Source organism: Hipposideros armiger, unplaced genomic scaffold (genome assembly GCF_001890085.2).
Source record: "Hipposideros armiger isolate ML-2016 unplaced genomic scaffold, ASM189008v1 scaffold_33, whole genome shotgun sequence".
In the NCBI taxonomy this organism is placed as follows: Eukaryota; Metazoa; Chordata; class Mammalia; order Chiroptera; family Hipposideridae; genus Hipposideros; species Hipposideros armiger.
This window is the reverse complement of record NW_017731383.1, coordinates 4,043,919-4,060,519: the sequence shown is the minus strand read 5'-3', so window position 1 is coordinate 4,060,519 and position 16,601 is coordinate 4,043,919. Positions and strand designations below refer to the sequence as shown.

Below are 16,601 nucleotides of genomic sequence, written 5' to 3'. Positions count from 1 at the left end.
CAAACAGAGCACGTCAACTCCTTGGTGTTCTTAAAACAAATAGTAACAATGTGTGGATGTTAGAGTTCTCAACTCAGCAGCAAGTAGCCCCTCAAAATTAAACATCAGAGCAGTGGTTCTCAAACTCAGCTGCACATTAGAATCACTGAGGGAGTTTTAAAGAAACCTCAACATCCAAGCCATTCCCCAAACCAGTAATACAGAAATTCTAGTGGGTGGACGCAGGCATCGGTATTATTTTAAAGGCCTCCCAGGTTATTCCAAGTTTGAGAATCACTAATGCACAGTGCGCATGTCCACAAGTGCTCCTCGACCCTAACTGGACACCAGAATCACCCAAGGAACAGAAACTACTGTCCTCTCCAGTAAGTCAAAGACTTCGACTTTTTTTTTAATGAAAAAACATTCTTTTTGTTTGTTTGTTTTGTTTAAGCTCCCAGATGATTCTTATATGTTAGCCAGGGCTAGAAACAACTAGGTCACACTATACAGTACACACTTAGCTCTATTTAAGCAACCACTGCAGACTTAAAACATCCCCCAGCGGAACTGTTCCTATGCCAGTGAAAAACTGCACCCATGTTGGAAGAGGGGAGAATTCCACTAAAATCTAAAAAATGTTTAGGTTAAAAGTTGGGTTTTCTTACTTTAAAGGTAATAATTTTAATTTTTTATTTCAATGTATAAATTCCTGTTTTACCTTTGTTAGTGTTTTGATCTATAGCTGAATGGAAAGAGAAAATATGAAGAATTTTATGTGTAACATGATAATTTGGATATTTTCTGTGATTGAGGAAAGCCCTTAAAACCGTGCTTTATTTGGCACTATATGATATAGGAACAAAATTTGAAAAAGTTTGGCTCTGATATAAAAATGAATCGTGTTCATGGATACAATTCTCAACAATTCTAAAACATTCTAGAACTGAACTGAAGGCATCATAAAGAGGCTGAAACTAACCAATTCCGTAACTAGTTTCCCCTGACCTCTTAAGTCCTCGCTCTTAAGTTTTTCTCATGGGAAACACCACCAAGAGGGGCAGCAGGGAGCTGGCCACTGACGGTGCCAAGTCACTGGAAGAAGGCCCATCTGCAGCACTCCACACTCAACTCTACGAAGCCATAATGAGACAAGACTGCCCTGCGATCCAGGCACTGCTACGAAGCCACCCCGTCGATCAGCCCCTAGCTGTTCTGGCGAGCTCCACCAGCTACAGATTACCTGGGAACCAGGTACCCTCCTTTCTCCTCCGTCACTTTTAGAAAAGACTCACATGATGCTTCCGAAGGAACACCACCTGGATGTGTTTTTGCATCATGTAGCAACACTACCTGGTTCTTGTGAGCTCCATAAACCTCCTCGCTGCCCTTCGAGGCTAGACAGTGCGTCTCAGGCTCACTCTGCACCCAGAGCAGTGTTCCTAAGTCTGCAGCACCTCCCTTCCAGTTATCACTGATACAGATGTAACAAGGACTAGATCGCGTCTGGTTGGAGGAACGTTAACGTCATCCTCTCAAATATCCCAACAGTGATTACACATCTGTGTGATGGAATTGTTTTCCCTTTTTTACACATACTTTTTCATTTTCTAAATTTTTATACAATTATTACCTTTATAATTTTTTTTTCAAAAAGTCACCCTGTCCTTTACTCCACCCTCTCCCCTTATCTTGCAGTCATGCTGTAAAGCTACTACTTACATGTTTTTTTTAGAACAGCATAAACAGCTCTGCTAATCACAGACAAAACATTTGCTGCATTATCTCTGAGACCATGAAAATGCAGGTTTTTACTGATACTATGACTTGGGCAAAACCTTAAAAAACACAAACCCTACTTGTCATCCTGTGGGTTAACTTAAAGACTAAGTGGCTTAACAGCAATTACCATTACTTTTACACTATGAGCTCTTTACAAGAATCAGCTTTCAAAGCTCTAAGTTATTTCTGTTGCCTTGGTAAATTTGCATTTATGTAACACAGATTTTATAATAAATTCACTGGTTTGGGGTCTTTAAAACAGGCAAAAGAAAAGGAAAATTTCAATGCACATACCAGAAAAATACTGAACCAAGATACTAAATTCAGTTATTTCCTTAGAAATGGCAAACTAACATAATTATTATTTCTAACTACATAAGGCTACTTAAAATGCACTTTGGTTCTTTTCCCCCAAAGCAGACACAGTCCATCATCCCCATTCATCTGGCTGCTGAATACCGCAAGGCACAAAGTTTGCGCTGTTTGCTAGAACATGGCGCGGACCCAGAAATCAGGTAAGTTAACTCAGGAGGCGATTGTTTACAGATGAGGGTATGCATGCTTTGGATGTCATTTTGCCCAGCCCTGTCGGGAGTCATCCATTCTTCAGGGGTTGCGGACTACAAATTGTCAGGTTTTGAATGAATCGGTTTCTTTATTGACTAGATAAGATGCTCTGAACAAATGGAAAAGATTCAGGAACACAGATCAGTCAGCCCCTTTGGAGCATCCTGCGCAGTTAAGCGCTCAGCAGCAGTGTTAGGAAGATGCATTAATGCTGCTCACAGCCCTCAGTTTAAAGACCTACGTTAGATACGACAAAGTGGGCAACAGGTTTTCTTCTTTATTACCCTCCACTAGAAGGTATGTTTCATGACAGGTTTTTCTTGCTCACCAATACCAATAGATTTTCACCACTTAAACCAATGTCTGACACTTAGAAAGTGCCCAATACTATTTGAATGAATGCGAGGATGACACGGTATACAAGTAACACTTCTTGCCCTCACAATTAGAAGACAGTTAAGCCCAAATCCCGACCACACTCCGGAAGAGCCCCCCTGGCCTGGCTCTCGCTCTCGCCTCTCCCTGCACACCCCACCCAGCGTGGCAGGTGGTCTCGCAGCCTTTCCAGGAGTGGACCATCACACACTCACCCACGCGCCTCTTTTCCTGCCCTTTAAGCCACAGGCCGTCCCTGGGTCAGGCTTCCTAGAACTTTGACCACTTGCAGTGTTTCCTTCGTTGTTTAAATGTGTTTCGCGTCTTCCATAGACTATAAGGCCTGCTAAGGTAGGGACGATGTGCTGTTTCACCACAGCCCAAGCAGAGGCCCCTGCACTGAATAAACATATGTAAACTAAAAATCATTTTCAAATTTCAATAGAGTAGTCAGTTCCTAATAAACCTTCCCCCTTTTTCTGCCAAAAGGAAGGAATTTTGGAGGCAGTCCTGAGTGATTTCAGGAAAGGAACAAATGAGGGCCAGGCTGTGAAACACACATTCTACCTGGGAACCACGATGAAGCAGCCGCACTCACTGCAGGTGACTGAGGGTCCAGACTCAGCCCACCTCCACACACAAGTGACAATGCCAGGCAGAGGGGCACATGCACAGCCACCAGCTGAGTCAGTGGCATTCGGGCCCTGTATGGCTCACTTCTCTGGTCACCCCAGGTCACACTCAGGTCCACACGATTTTAATGAATGGCTGCTAACTTAGCTCACAGCACTGCGTGAGGTGCTAGGGTATAAACAGAACCAGGACACAGCCCTGAAGAGGCCACAGTTCTGGCAAGAGTCACAAAGCTGAAACAAGCTGCTAACGGAAGTTGGGCCCCTCGGTGCTGTGACACATACCACCCTGTCCCCCGAAAAACAATGTGATACCCTGAGAAATTAAACAGCAACGCAGATCTTCAAACACCTCTTTAAAGTAACTAAGGGGGATTACCTGAAATGTTGCCTTCTTAAGCACTAATGCCCACTGTGAACTGAATGTAACCTGTGTCCCTCCTATTCCAGGGACACAAGAGGCCTCACCACACTTCACCTGATGCTACTGCACTGGCCGGTCACTTCTAGCACATGGACAAAACCGGGGAACAGAATCCAGAGGCTGCTGACAGACATTCAGAATAACGCCATGACGTGTCTCCGCATTGTGTGTGAGCACGGAGCTCAAGTGAATGCTCGAGTGGACAACAGCCACAAGCTTTCACCCCTGCACCTGGCCGTAACATATGGGACCTACCCCGTGCTCACCATCTTAGCCCAAAATGGTGCCCATGTCAACGCCATTAATGAATCCAGTATGACACCCCTTCACATGGCTGCAGCTATACTGAATAAGGAGATGATGGAAACGCTAATCGCCTGCGGAGCAAATGTCAACTGCGCCATCTCATCCACCGGGAACACAGCCCTTAAGCTGGCAGTGTGCACAGCGTCCAGCAAAGCCGGACGCCTGCTGGCAGCGGGAGTCAGCTGCATCCGTCTGCTGCTGACTCACGGAGCCCAGGTGAACACCCAGGACCACGAAGGCCTAACAGCCATCCACGAGGCATGTTTCGGAGGCAGAGGGGCGATAATCCACCTCCTTCTGGAATTTGAAGTGAATGTTAATATCTTAACGAGAAATGGGGCATCTCCGATCCACATGTATCTGCAGCGCAGGGCCAACGTGAGAGACACCGCACTCCTCGCCAAGCTGCTCTACCACTCCTATCCTTTGCGACTGACCAATAACCAAGGAATTCTGCCTGCAGGAATCATGCTACCGGAGTTCGAGCTCTTAAAGGAAACCCTATTCAAGTTATCTCAAAAACCATTATCCCTAGAGGACATCTGTAAAAGAAACATCAGAAATATTTACGGCAAGAGATACAAGGAACACGTGAAACACCTTCTCCCGGAGAAGATGTGGAGCTCTGTATACGGGTATTATGACTTAGCTGGCCTCTTGAAATAAGACCTCAAAGTTTCACAGTGCCAAAGAGTTCCAGTAACTCCCATCGCATTTGCTGGCTAGACACGTATCCAGAAATACTCAACCTCGTTGCCTTCTAAGTGTCAGTTGTACAAACCACTGGTTCTTAAATCTTTTTCAAAAAATAAAATGATCTGCATATTCACGTGTTTCTAAATAGTCTGTGAAATGCATCTTTCATGATTTAATTTTGGTCCAAAAAGTAAGCAAATTAATTTAAAACTCTCAGAAAAGAAGTAAATATATTTTCTCTCTTTCTTGATGGCCTTTTGTGGATAAAAACTGGAATAGTCATTATAGATTTTTCAAACAGCAGAAAAAATTGTCCCATGTTAAATTTCCTTTAAGATGGATAATTATAGAAACAGGTTTGCCCTCTATGGCTGAAATAATAGATAAGTCAGCATTAAATACATTTAGCACCATCAACTATAGTAGTACTCAGTCAGACATACTTACTACCTGAAAAACAGTGAGAATTTCTAATGCCCAAAGATTACTGTTTTTAAATTCAAGTTTTCATGTTCTGGACCTATAAAACAATGACGTATATGAAAATAATGATACCCTTCTAAGTTGATGAACTAAGATACATAACTCCATTTAATTCAAAGAACCGACACCAAGTCACCCCTGATAAGCTTTCCATGACTTCATCTCCCCCACTTACCTTCAGATCTCTGTGTACAATTCCCATGTTATGTATGTAAAATACACCTTCTACCAATTCTTGAAAAATTTTTGTTGCAACACTGGCCATAACATAAGGACCTGAAGTTAAAAAAAAAAAAATGTTTTATTTCTTTTTTTTTTGCTTATTACATTAACATCTAAATGTTAAATGCAGTTCCAAATACATTAACTTCTGACACCTACACAACATTCAGATTTTTAACAAAGTCAATACTCCAAAACAGTTCAAGCCTAGAAATTGGCAGGCAGGGCTCCTCAGCTAGCAAAGACATCACAAACTAGTGCTCAACAGTGGACTGTCCCCAGAAAGAGACCTCTGATTCCACTCAGAGCCCCTGTATTAATTACACTGTAAATATGCTCAGGCATTAGGTGGCTACATTAAATTATGTTTAAGTCCCCTTCAACCCCTGACATCCTGGGGTTTAAGGCTAATAAATCTGGTATCCTGGCCCACTGTGGGCTGGAGACATTATTACAAATAATGGAACAAGAAGATAAATTATGTAAGCCCACGGGGTGAGCTTCATCATCTGGAAGATGTGGAATGCATTTTCCGAAAACAACTGACAAATGAAGTATATGGGGAAAAGAGCAAATGAATTAATTAATCTGTTAATATGATGACATAATATGAGAACTTAGAGGGTAGAGAGGTTTTGTAGGACTAAAATAAAAAATTGATGAAGAAAAAAATCCTGGAGTTTTGCCAGCCAAGTAAGATTAGTAATATAGTAAGCACTTACTAGCTTTTCTGTATTCAATCATTTTAAATCATAAACCTCGTTTACCTTCAAGCCCAAGAACACTACACACTCCCATCTCCTCTCTGAACGAGCCCAATTTGTCACACAGCTCAAACCTACTCCACACTCTCCTGACACTATAACCAGGGACCTCAAGTACTTCAGAAGACAGACCACTCTGTGTGTGTGTGTGTGTGTGTGTGTGTGTGTGTGTGTGTGTAAAAGCAATGGTTACACTACAAGTTCGTCTACTGTGGCCTATGACTCCCCCTTACTGTGAAGTGACAACCTCCTGCCTAGGGAGAAAAGCAAGGAGGGCGTCTGACTTTTCACAACTATTCAAATGACTGCCTTCCTTTGTCTTTAATACGGTTCTCATTTTAACCCACCTAACACATCCAAATGTTGGGCGACTGCGAGAGAATTCGGTCATCACACACAATAAGAAATCCGATTCACTCAGTGCTACAGCCTTTACACTTAACTGCTTTGATCCTCTCAAAACCCCATAAAATGGGAATCATCCACATATCACAGGCTGAGGAAAGGACTGAGGGCAGTTACTGACTCGCCCAAAACCTTACATCTGGTGAGGAGTACAGCCAGGATTCAAACACAGGTCTCTCACTCATGGGACTGCTGAGAACAACCGACATAAAATATAACTGATGTAAGGCTATACATACAGTGCTAGAATACTACACAGCTAAAATGTTTTCTTTTAAAATATTTTCTAAAGAAAAACATACATCATGCTAGCGTTATCATACATATCTTGCCCTCACTATCCTGACAGATTTACTGTACTGGATAGCGCAGAGTTCTCATCTCACACTTCATGAGGGACTGACTCATTTCCCACATGGAAGGCTAAAGGTCAACTGCACACAGGATTTAATAAACCATTCTCCTTTTCATAAAGACATCACTCATGCAGCAAGCAAAGGATACGACTTCACGGGGCGCTGAAGCTACCCCACACACTACCTGCCACGAGTGAACTGAGCAGTCTGGCATGGCCTACTCTCACGGCAAACTAGAGAAGAGGTGGGGGGCATCAAGGAGCTGCCAGAGGGAGACCTTGTGTTTCTGCCTCCCCTGGACACTAGGCTAAGACTTGGAGTAGACTAACGGGCCTATATTTCAAACCAAATAGAGCGTTCCAGTGTCACTAGGAGTGAACAATGATTAATGATCAATATTTCGCTGAATGTTTAGTTAAAATCAGGTCACTTGTATTCCCTATTTTGATCATCTAATACAGTGCATTTCAACTTTGTCCACACATTAGGATCACCAACTTTCAAAAAAAAGAAAAAGAAAAAATACCAAAGGCCAACACCTATCCGAGACCAATTATATAAAAATTACTGGTGTGGTCCCAGACAACAGCCTTTTAAAAAAATAGATTTTAACGAGAGGAGAAAAAAAAATGAAGAAAAAAAGAAACCAAAAAATAGATTTTATTTTTTTAGAATAATCTTAGATTTACAGAAAAATTGGAAGATAGTAGAAGTTCCCACCTACCCCATACCCAATTCCCCTGTTGTTAGTATCTTATATCAATATGGTATATTTGGTATAATTAATGCACCAATATTGATACCAGTCCATAGTTTATTCAGATTTCCAGTTTTTTACCCAATGTCCTTTTTCTGTTCCAGGATTCTACCCAGGACACCACATTACATTTGGTTGTCATGTCTCTCTGAGGCTCCTCTGGTCTGTGACAGTTTCTCAGGCTTTTCCTGTTTATGATGACCTTGGCAGTATTGGGACGTACTGGGCAGGTATTCTGTAGAATGCAATTGGGGTTGTCTGATGTTTTTCTCATGATTAGACTGGGGTTATGGATTTGGGGGAGGAAGATCACAGAGGTACAGTGCTCTCTCACCACGTCTTATCAAGGCCACACACTATCAAATAAGAGGTTAACATGTCATTTGGAGTGAACAGCAAATGAACTATCACTGCTGAGGTTGACCTTGATCACTAGCTGAGGTGATGTGTGTCAGGTTTCGTCCCTGGAAAGTTCTTCTTTACTGTCGACATGTTTTTAAGAGTTCCCTAGGTGATTCCAATGTGCAGCCCAAGTTGAGAACCACTGTTACAATATTTTAAAATGTTAACCTAACAGTATTTCTAGACGATATACTACTGCGGAGGGGGTTGGGGGGGTCTGGACCTTGATGGAGACAAACTTTTGACCACTTCTACAGGGGTTTCTTTAAAGGGGTTTCTTTAAAGGTTTCTTTTGGTAAGAGTATACATTTTCAGGTTAAAAAAATAAAACAAGTATTTAAAATTTTTTCCTTAAAAAAATTTTTAAAGACCTCTTCCACCCAAAATCATTACCTGAATTCTAGAATTACTGCTTAAATATCAACAAACTATATATCACAGAGAAATTTAACTTCCAAATTCCCATTGCTTTTTTAAAATGTTGAAATAAGCATAACTGTCTCTTTGGTTTAAAAAAAAAGTGATTATTTTCTTCCAATCTAAAGCACCTGGAAGCAGAAGGTGCCAAATCCTGCCGCCTTTATTTCCCAGCCCAGTACTTCTAGACACACACGGGACTGCCGACGCACACGGTAGTGCCGACACACACGGGACTGCCGACACACACGGGACTGCCGACACACACGGTACTGCCGACACACACGGTAGTGCCGACACACACGGTAGTGCAGACGCACACGGGACTGCAGACGCATACGGGACTGCAGACACACACAGTACTGCCGACACACACGGGACTGCCGACGCACACGGTAGTGCAGACGCACACGGGACTGCAGACGCACACAGTACTGCCGACACACACGGGACTGCCGACACACACGGGACTGCCGACGCACACGGTACTGCAGACACACACGGTACTGCAGAGACACACGGGACGGCCGACACACACGGTACTGCAGACACACACGGTAGTGCCGACGCACACGGTACTGCCGACACACACAGGACTGCCGACGCACACGGCGCTGCAGAGACACACGGGACGGCCGACACACACGGCAGTGCCGACGCACACGGGACGGCCGACACACACGGTAGTGCCGACACACACGGGACTGCAGACACACACGGGACGGCCGACGCACACGGTACTGCAGACACACACACACGGTACGGCCGACACACACGGCACTGCGGACACACACGGTACTTACAAACCTCCACGGTACCACAGACGCACACAGTACTTACACGCAGCTTCGTCCACACACTCCCGGCCCCGCTTGTTTCTCTCCACGATCCAGTCCCACAGCGAGAGCTCACACAGCTGCATCTGGATGTGCAGCATCAGGTGGTACTGCGCCTAGGGGGCGACACAACACAGGCTCCCATCTTTGCACCACTCGCTCCCGGGAAATTTAGTCAACAAATCCTACTCTAGGCCAAGCACTGCTGGGCCTAAGTGATGAGGACAGAGACAACAGACACAGGCCTGCCCTGAACACCCCAGTCTAGTGAAGGAGATGAAGAAGTAAAGCAATGTGTACAATGAATGGTGTGGCCTAATCCAAGTGGGTAGGCGTAGGCCCACTGGAGTTAGGCAGCCATCCAAGGGCAGAAGCTCTTGAATGTGACACTGAGGCAGTGGGCCTGAGCCTGTCTGGTGTGCTCACTACATAAACAGCTTTTAAAGCTCAGATCAAGCGTCAAAGAATGGCTGTGTGGTATTCTGCTACTCTGTGTATACCCCAAAGTACATATGAGTATACAGTTTGGCTGGCTTCACATTGTACATAACTAATAACTTGTTCAAGGAAAAGAAAAACAAAAATTAAGCTCACTGTAGCCCATTCATTTAGGTATCCAGGGAATTTTCCAAATGTATTACAGAGAAATAAAACTATTCTGAATAAAAGCCCCTCAAACCCCACTCTTCTGTATTCAGGCGAGCCTAGTCAATGTTTTGTGTTTCACAAAAAAACATACAGAGCCACATTCCTGGACAACAAGAATTCTGCGTGTGTGTGTATATATATGAGGTGTGATAAAAAAATATAATGAATGCTGCTGCCAAGTGCCATCCACGGAAAGGCAGGCATCTTCAACACGGGAAGCTGTGCGTTGACACTTAGTAACAGAGTGTAACAAGTATCAATTTGTTCAGTGCAGTCAGTCAGGTGTGAGCTATGGTTGAGAGAAGGTGTGTTTTAAAGTGTGGTGTAAATCATCCTCCATCATGACAACGCTCTGTGTCACACAGCGACTCTGGTACAGCAATGTCTGTCAAATAAAAACATTACAGTGTATCCTCATCCTTATTCACTGGATCTGGCATGGATCTGGCCCCGCGCGACTCCTGGCTCGTCCCCAGTCAAAATGGTTCAGGACGTCGAGGCAGCCCTGACAGCGCAACTGAAGACACTCATGAAAGAGGACTTCCAGAACTGCTTCAGAAAGTGGCAAAAATGATGTTCAAAGCAACGGAAGGGTATTTTGAAAGGAATTAATGGCAATGTGTCTTTTACAGTAATAATTTCCTTTTATTTAAACATTCACGATATTGTTTGATCACACCTCGTAGATGGTATACACAGTTCTATAATCCAACATGACAGATTATGTGCAGACCCTGTTAAGTTCAAATTTTTTAAATACTAATAGTCATTACTGGTGAGAGTACATGGGAGTCTCACCAGCAGATTTGTGTAACCCTCAGCAAGAGTATCCTGAAAACTGACCTGGGTAATTCTACTCGAACTCTCTCCTAAAGCCATGTTCCAAAAAGTAGAAAGCCTGTCTGCATAAATATTTTTATAGCACGAAGCTAACATACAACAGAAATAGAGTGTGCATGATGCGTCCAAGTCCAGGGACACGTGTGGGAATATCAAGAGCAGGGAATGACCCAGTCAGGGAGGTCTGGAAAGGATGAGCAGGCGTTAACTACGTGAAGGAGGGAAGACCAAATACAATGCCATTCGTCAAGGGGGAACATGGAGAGACGAGATAACAGAGGGCAGAAGAGCTAGAGCAGAGGGAGGAGCGGACGGTGGGAAGTCAGCTGAGAAGACGGAAGGCCCTATCGAACCACAGGGATTATTGTAAACATCAAATCGGTAGGTTCTGGGAAAGTCACTACCTCTGTCTTCCCCAACAAGTTGAAGTTTTCTCCAGAAGATTCCTCAGTGGATGTGAAATTCTCCTCTAAGCCTGAATTAAGCCTCCGTGGCGGCTGAATCTCAACAATCGACCTGGACAAACCAGACAAGCCATTTCCTTGGAACTCAATGGATGATTCAAATTCACTGGCATCTCTTGTGACCAATTCGGTGGTATAGTTCACCAATCTGTTATTCTGGTTTTCAATTCCAGACTCTAAGGATTTTTCGTCTTCTGAGGTGAACTCAGCGAAGATAATGGATGAGCTATTACTTTCATCATTTTTAACATCAGACTGACCTCTGGAGGGGAAAAAAACCAGTAAAGATAAAAATCAATGTCAAAAAAAAGTAACTCAACTGTCCCTTCAAATCCATATGAGTCTTACTGGTAAAGTCCTGAAAAAAAATGGCATCAAATCTAACAGCCACATTTACTTAAAATACTGACAGGAAATATCTGAGGAAGAAATCATTTAACATTACATAATAAAAATAAGCCAAAAGAAACTCTGAAACACTCCTGAGCTTCTAATAGCAAAAAATGAAGGCAGCCTAATGCAGGTGACAGGAGGTTGTATCTAACCTATAAAGTCCACACCAGTCCACATACCTGTCATCCTCCTGGGTGGAGATCACTTTCAGAGATGGCAACTGAATAGCAATTCTATCTGCTGAGCAAAAACAAAAACGAATTTCAAACAGTCCAAGTTTCTAATTCAGAGTCAAAGGCAGAGCTAAATTACCCAAATAATACCAAAGGAGACTACAAGTCTAAAAATGGCATGCCCTTCTGGCAAAACGCAATACAACGAGATTATTCAAACCACCAGCAGGCACCTTTTAGGAACCATAAAACAAAGCTGTTCCATGACACAAGAGGTCAGCAGACTCTGGGAAGGACCTGACAGTACGTACTTTAGGTCTTGCGGGCCCTATGGGACTCTGCTGTTGTAAAAGCAGCCAGACAATACAATGAACCAGTGTGTGTTCTCAGTTGTATTTATATTACTGACACTGAAATGCTGACTATAATTTTCACAAAATATTTTTCTTTTGATTCCTTTTAACTACTTAAAAATGTAAGAAAAAAAAATTCTCAGCTTATGTGATGCACAAAAACAGAGGCAGGCCAGATATGGCCCATGACCAAAGTTTGCCAAACCTTCAACTCTACCATCTGACACTGCTTACCTTGCGGTTGGGCCACATGAACGTGTTCAATCCAAGCAGTGTGATAGCCTACAATATTAGGGTGCTGCAGACCTGCCAGCACCTTCACTTCCCGTAGCACCTGAAGCAGAAAATATACTGAGATCTGGCTTTCGCGGGCAATTTGTTAAATGTTCATGGTATCAACTACTACTAGTGCCAGAGCAAATATAGTAAAAACCCCTGTGTATAAGCAATCTCAACTATGTTAAAACAATGGGAATGTTTTTGTGAGAGACAAATGCAATTGTTGTACCAACTAAGCTTACAAGTATATAGGACTTTATACATTGCATAGTTCATTTATCATCATTCTCCTATAAGTAAGTCCAGTCTTCAAGTTGAATAAAACCATGGTTGTCAGCAATATTTCAAGGGCAGGAGACACAAGTGGCTTAGAGGACTACGTCATTTGCCCAGGACCATACAGTATGTAAGGGAGAAGACTGGGAGCTGAATTGAGCTCGTGTTTTTCTTGTAACAAGCTGTATTGTATATGAATGGTTTACTTAAAAAATTAATTTCCCCAGCGATGACCCTGAAACGTGGTCAATCTGAAAGGCTTATAAAAAAGTAAGTCAGGTCTGGCCGAGTGGCACGTTGGTTAAGAGCTGGCTTGGGACGCCAGAGGGCTCCGGTTTGAATCTCACATATGAGGGCCAGTGACACTGCCCTCTATAGCTAAGATGCTGAACAACAGCTCAACCTGGAGCTGGGCTGCCAGTGAGTCGCCCGCGACGGCGTAGGCTACAGCCCCTGCTGCAGTGGGTTGCCATGGGCTACCGTGTAGCCAGCAGCCAGCGTGAGCAGCCAGCAGCCACTGTGAGTGGCCGTCCAGAAGCCAGTGACTGATCTGCCTCACCCGGGAAGAGCGCAATGATGGTGCCAACTTGGGCCAGTGAAGCAACATCCTCCACAACTAGACTGAAGAACAAAAGGACAGCAACTTGTCTGTTCCCCTTCCTTCAATTCACCAGCACTGTTCCCATCCCCCAATTCCCCAATCAAAATCTTTAAAAAAAAATAAGTCATATAAAAATGTAGTTTTGATGTTTATTTTACTATAACCCACACCTTGTAAACTAGCAATCCATACCATCTAGTATTTGCCAAACACACACACACACACACACACACACACACACACACACACACACCCCTCTTATGAAAAAACCTAAAGACTCAATTATTCAAAATACATAATTTTGAAAATCATACCTTCATGCAATCTGTCTTAGTTGCACCCTTAATCAGGATTTTTTTAATTGCATAATACTGACCATCTAATTTATTCCTGACCTAAAAAGTGGAAGAAGAAACAAAGTATATTATGCCATTAAATTCCAACTGAATAAAGAAAGTTCTTTTAACCTGAGCTTAGAGAATCCACACTAGCCCGGGATAAAAGTCAGCTGCAGACCTGTATCCTCTTTGCTATGTTCAGGGAGGTCAGCGGTGGTCACACAGAACACAGGCTTTTCAAACTGCATTGAGAGTTCAACTCCTAGCAGCTCCAGGTCTGAGCAAGGGCATGTTAGTAAAAGGGCTCTGTCTGGTCCACACCACAGAAGCACAACTTTTTTGAGTAATATATTCTTAATAAAATATAGAACGAAACCTTAGTTTCCAGAATCCACCTCCACCTCCACCTTGGTCAGGAAAAAAAATAAAACCTGCCCACTTCCCCACCGATGACAAATCTTAATGAAAAGTAAATATACATGACTTCCAGGAATTTTTCTTTGAGCATTTAAATAACAATAACAAAAATAATTTCTCAAAATACATTTGTTTAGAGTAACAGGTCAAGGAGAATATGTGGAAAATAACCTTGTAAACTCGTCCATATCCACCTTTTCCTAAGATGGCAAGCTCTTCAAACTCATTTAAGTAACGTGAAGTTTGTGCTTCAAAGGCTACTTCCCTTGATCTAAAAGTTAAATATAGTCAATATTAGAACATGAGAGCATCAGGATTTTCTAGGGTAGTTCATGTTCACCGTATTAACTGCTAAACCTCATTTATCACTACATTGTGATCCTTTGGAAAAGGATGAGTGAAATGGAAATGTTTCATTCTCCATCAAGAAAACATTTGCTAAGCAAATCGAGAGTGTAATAAAGATAGCAGGGAGATCATTAATCTAGTTTTAAATATTTCACCAGTGATTAGTATTTGATGACTAATAGGCAGAAGTTGATTAGCAGAGTTCAGTAGTAAAGTTACTTAATTCCTTAATGATCCCAACCAGTTACAGATTTTAAACTAGCATTTCCTAAAGATAGCCAGAATTCAATGGTTTTCCCCTGACAGATTGGATATCAGTACTCCGAATTAGGGACCCACAGTGAATGCTGGGAACAGGAGATATAAAAGGAGGGAAATGAGGGCCGGCCGAGTGGCTCAGTTGGTTAAGAGCTCGCTCAAGAGTTTGAGCTCTGAGCAACAGCGGTTCGAGTCCAGCCCGAGCTGAGCAGCCGCTGAGCTGCCAACAGGTAGCAGGATGGCTCAGCTTAAAAAAATAAATAAATAAAAAATAAAAAAAATTAAAAAATAAAAAATAAAAGGAGGGAAATGAGAAGTAAAGCAAATCTTGGCAGCAGTAATTAATTGCTGAGAACAAAGTTTTCAATTTTCATAAACTAGCCTAACTACATTATTTTTTGACCCAAACTAATATCTGATTAATTCAGAATTCTTAATCCTGACCTGATTTCTTTTCTGTTGTTTAATCTTTACATAATCACAAAAGTATTTACTACATACCTGATCTTCTGGATATGAGAATTATCCTCACAAGGATCCTAAAATCAAATAGTGATTTTTAAAAGCATTTCAAAAACTTCATGAAATAAAGAGTCTATCAAAGTTCAATGTCACGTTAATAGTTTGAAATGCTTAAACAGTATTTTTTTAAAAAAGACTTGATGGCTTTTTCAATATTACCTAAGAGTTCACAATTGAAAATATTTCTCTCTTGATCAGGATACCTAGTAAAAAAGCTATATTCTTGCTGTCCACTGACAAAGCTGAGGATTGACCAAGAAGCTCCATCAACAAATAACATTGATTTTACCTTCAAAATACATGCAGAAACTGACCACTTCTCACATCCCCGCTGCTATCACCCATCCCAACCCACCATCATCTCTTCTTGCCTGTATGATTGCACCTGTCTCCCCGCCTGGGCCCCTGGCCTCTCAGCCTATTCTCAACACAGCAGCTGGTGTGATCTCATTAAGATACGTCAGATTCTGTCACTCCTCTGCTCAAAATCCTGCAATGCTTCCCATTTGACTCTGCGTGAAAACCAAAGACATTTAGGTGGTCTCAAGCTCCGATCCCATCCAGCACTCCTGCTGCCCCCTTGCTTCCTCCAGCCATAAGGCTGCCTGTCAGCTTCCCTCAGGCCAAGCACACGGCTCCCTGGGGCATCGCTGTGACTGGGCCTGCAATGCTTTTCCCTCCAGGTACCTGCATGGCTCTTTCTCTCAACTCCAGCTCCTGCTTTAAAGGACAGTCTCACTAAGGCCCTCCCTGGCCACCGTCGATAACAGTCACACAGTTTCTAAGCCTCCTGACTGCTTTGTTTCGCCTTACCACTTGTCCCCACCTAAAAGCCTGTTTCTTTTTACAGTTTTATTTTTCGGTTGTTCACTGCTCCCTCACCGGAACAGAAGCTCCTTGAGGGCAGGGATTCTATTTTGTTTACTGCTTGAACCGCAGCACCTACCAGAAAGCCTAATTTGTCAAATAAACAAATCAAAGTTAACATTTTTCTAGACCTGTATTATAATCAGGATTTCGTAATGCTTTAAAAAACAGTCCTCTTGAAATGAAAGTGTGTTTGTCACATACAAAGTACGCATTTTAGTGCTTACCTGACGAACTCTCTCTTTAGCTGACCTCATTAAATGTGTAATGGCTCTGTTGTGATGTAGCCTCAATGAGCTGAACTCATCGCTACAGGAGAAAGAAGACAGCAGCCCCATTTTGATAAAGGTCTGACAAAGTACTAGAAAAAGAATACAGAAAACTATTACTGAAAAGGCCATCAATAAAATGGCAATTTTAA

General features: G+C 42.6%; 2 protein-coding genes across 3 annotated transcripts in view; one reads left to right on the top strand and one right to left on the bottom strand.

Annotated features, from left to right (window-relative positions):
* Positions 1 to 5,413, top strand: ANKRD61 (ankyrin repeat domain 61). Its single transcript, XM_019637450.1, has 3 exons — positions 1 to 1,233; positions 2,179 to 2,276; positions 3,786 to 5,413. The coding sequence occupies exons 1-3, from the start codon at positions 1,018 to 1,020 to the stop codon at positions 4,729 to 4,731; spliced, it is 1,260 nt and encodes a 419-aa protein (XP_019492995.1). The 5' UTR covers positions 1 to 1,017; the 3' UTR covers positions 4,732 to 5,413.
* The window catches only part of EIF2AK1 (eukaryotic translation initiation factor 2 alpha kinase 1), a 30,209-nt gene that overhangs the window by 4,806 nt on the left and 8,802 nt on the right, over positions 1 to 16,601 (bottom strand). The window contains exons 3-11 of one of the 2 annotated variants that reach the window (XM_019637442.1): positions 16,408 to 16,541; positions 15,293 to 15,330; positions 14,357 to 14,456; positions 13,745 to 13,825; positions 12,509 to 12,608; positions 11,928 to 11,988; positions 11,296 to 11,617; positions 9,408 to 9,519; positions 5,420 to 5,520 (exon numbers count right to left, since the gene is read on the bottom strand). In XM_019637442.1, coding sequence (XP_019492987.1) covers positions 5,420 to 5,520; positions 9,408 to 9,519; positions 11,296 to 11,617; positions 11,928 to 11,988; positions 12,509 to 12,608; positions 13,745 to 13,825; positions 14,357 to 14,456; positions 15,293 to 15,330; positions 16,408 to 16,541 — 1,049 coding nt within the window. The remainder of the gene's footprint in view (positions 1 to 5,419; positions 5,521 to 9,407; positions 9,520 to 11,295; positions 11,618 to 11,927; positions 11,989 to 12,508; positions 12,609 to 13,744; positions 13,826 to 14,356; positions 14,457 to 15,292; positions 15,331 to 16,407; positions 16,542 to 16,601) is intronic. The other variant, XM_019637443.1, reaches the window with a different exon arrangement.

Coding starts and splice junctions, on each gene's coding strand:
- ANKRD61 (XM_019637450.1), top strand. CDS start 1,018: ATGGGAAACACCACCAAGAGGGGCAGCAGGGAGCTGGCCACTGACGGT. Junction 1,234..2,178: donor ACAGATTACCTGGGAACCAG/GTACCCTCCTTT, acceptor TTTCCCCCAAAG/CAGACACAGTCCATCATCCC. Junction 2,277..3,785: donor GGCGCGGACCCAGAAATCAG/GTAAGTTAACTC, acceptor CTCCTATTCCAG/GGACACAAGAGGCCTCACCA.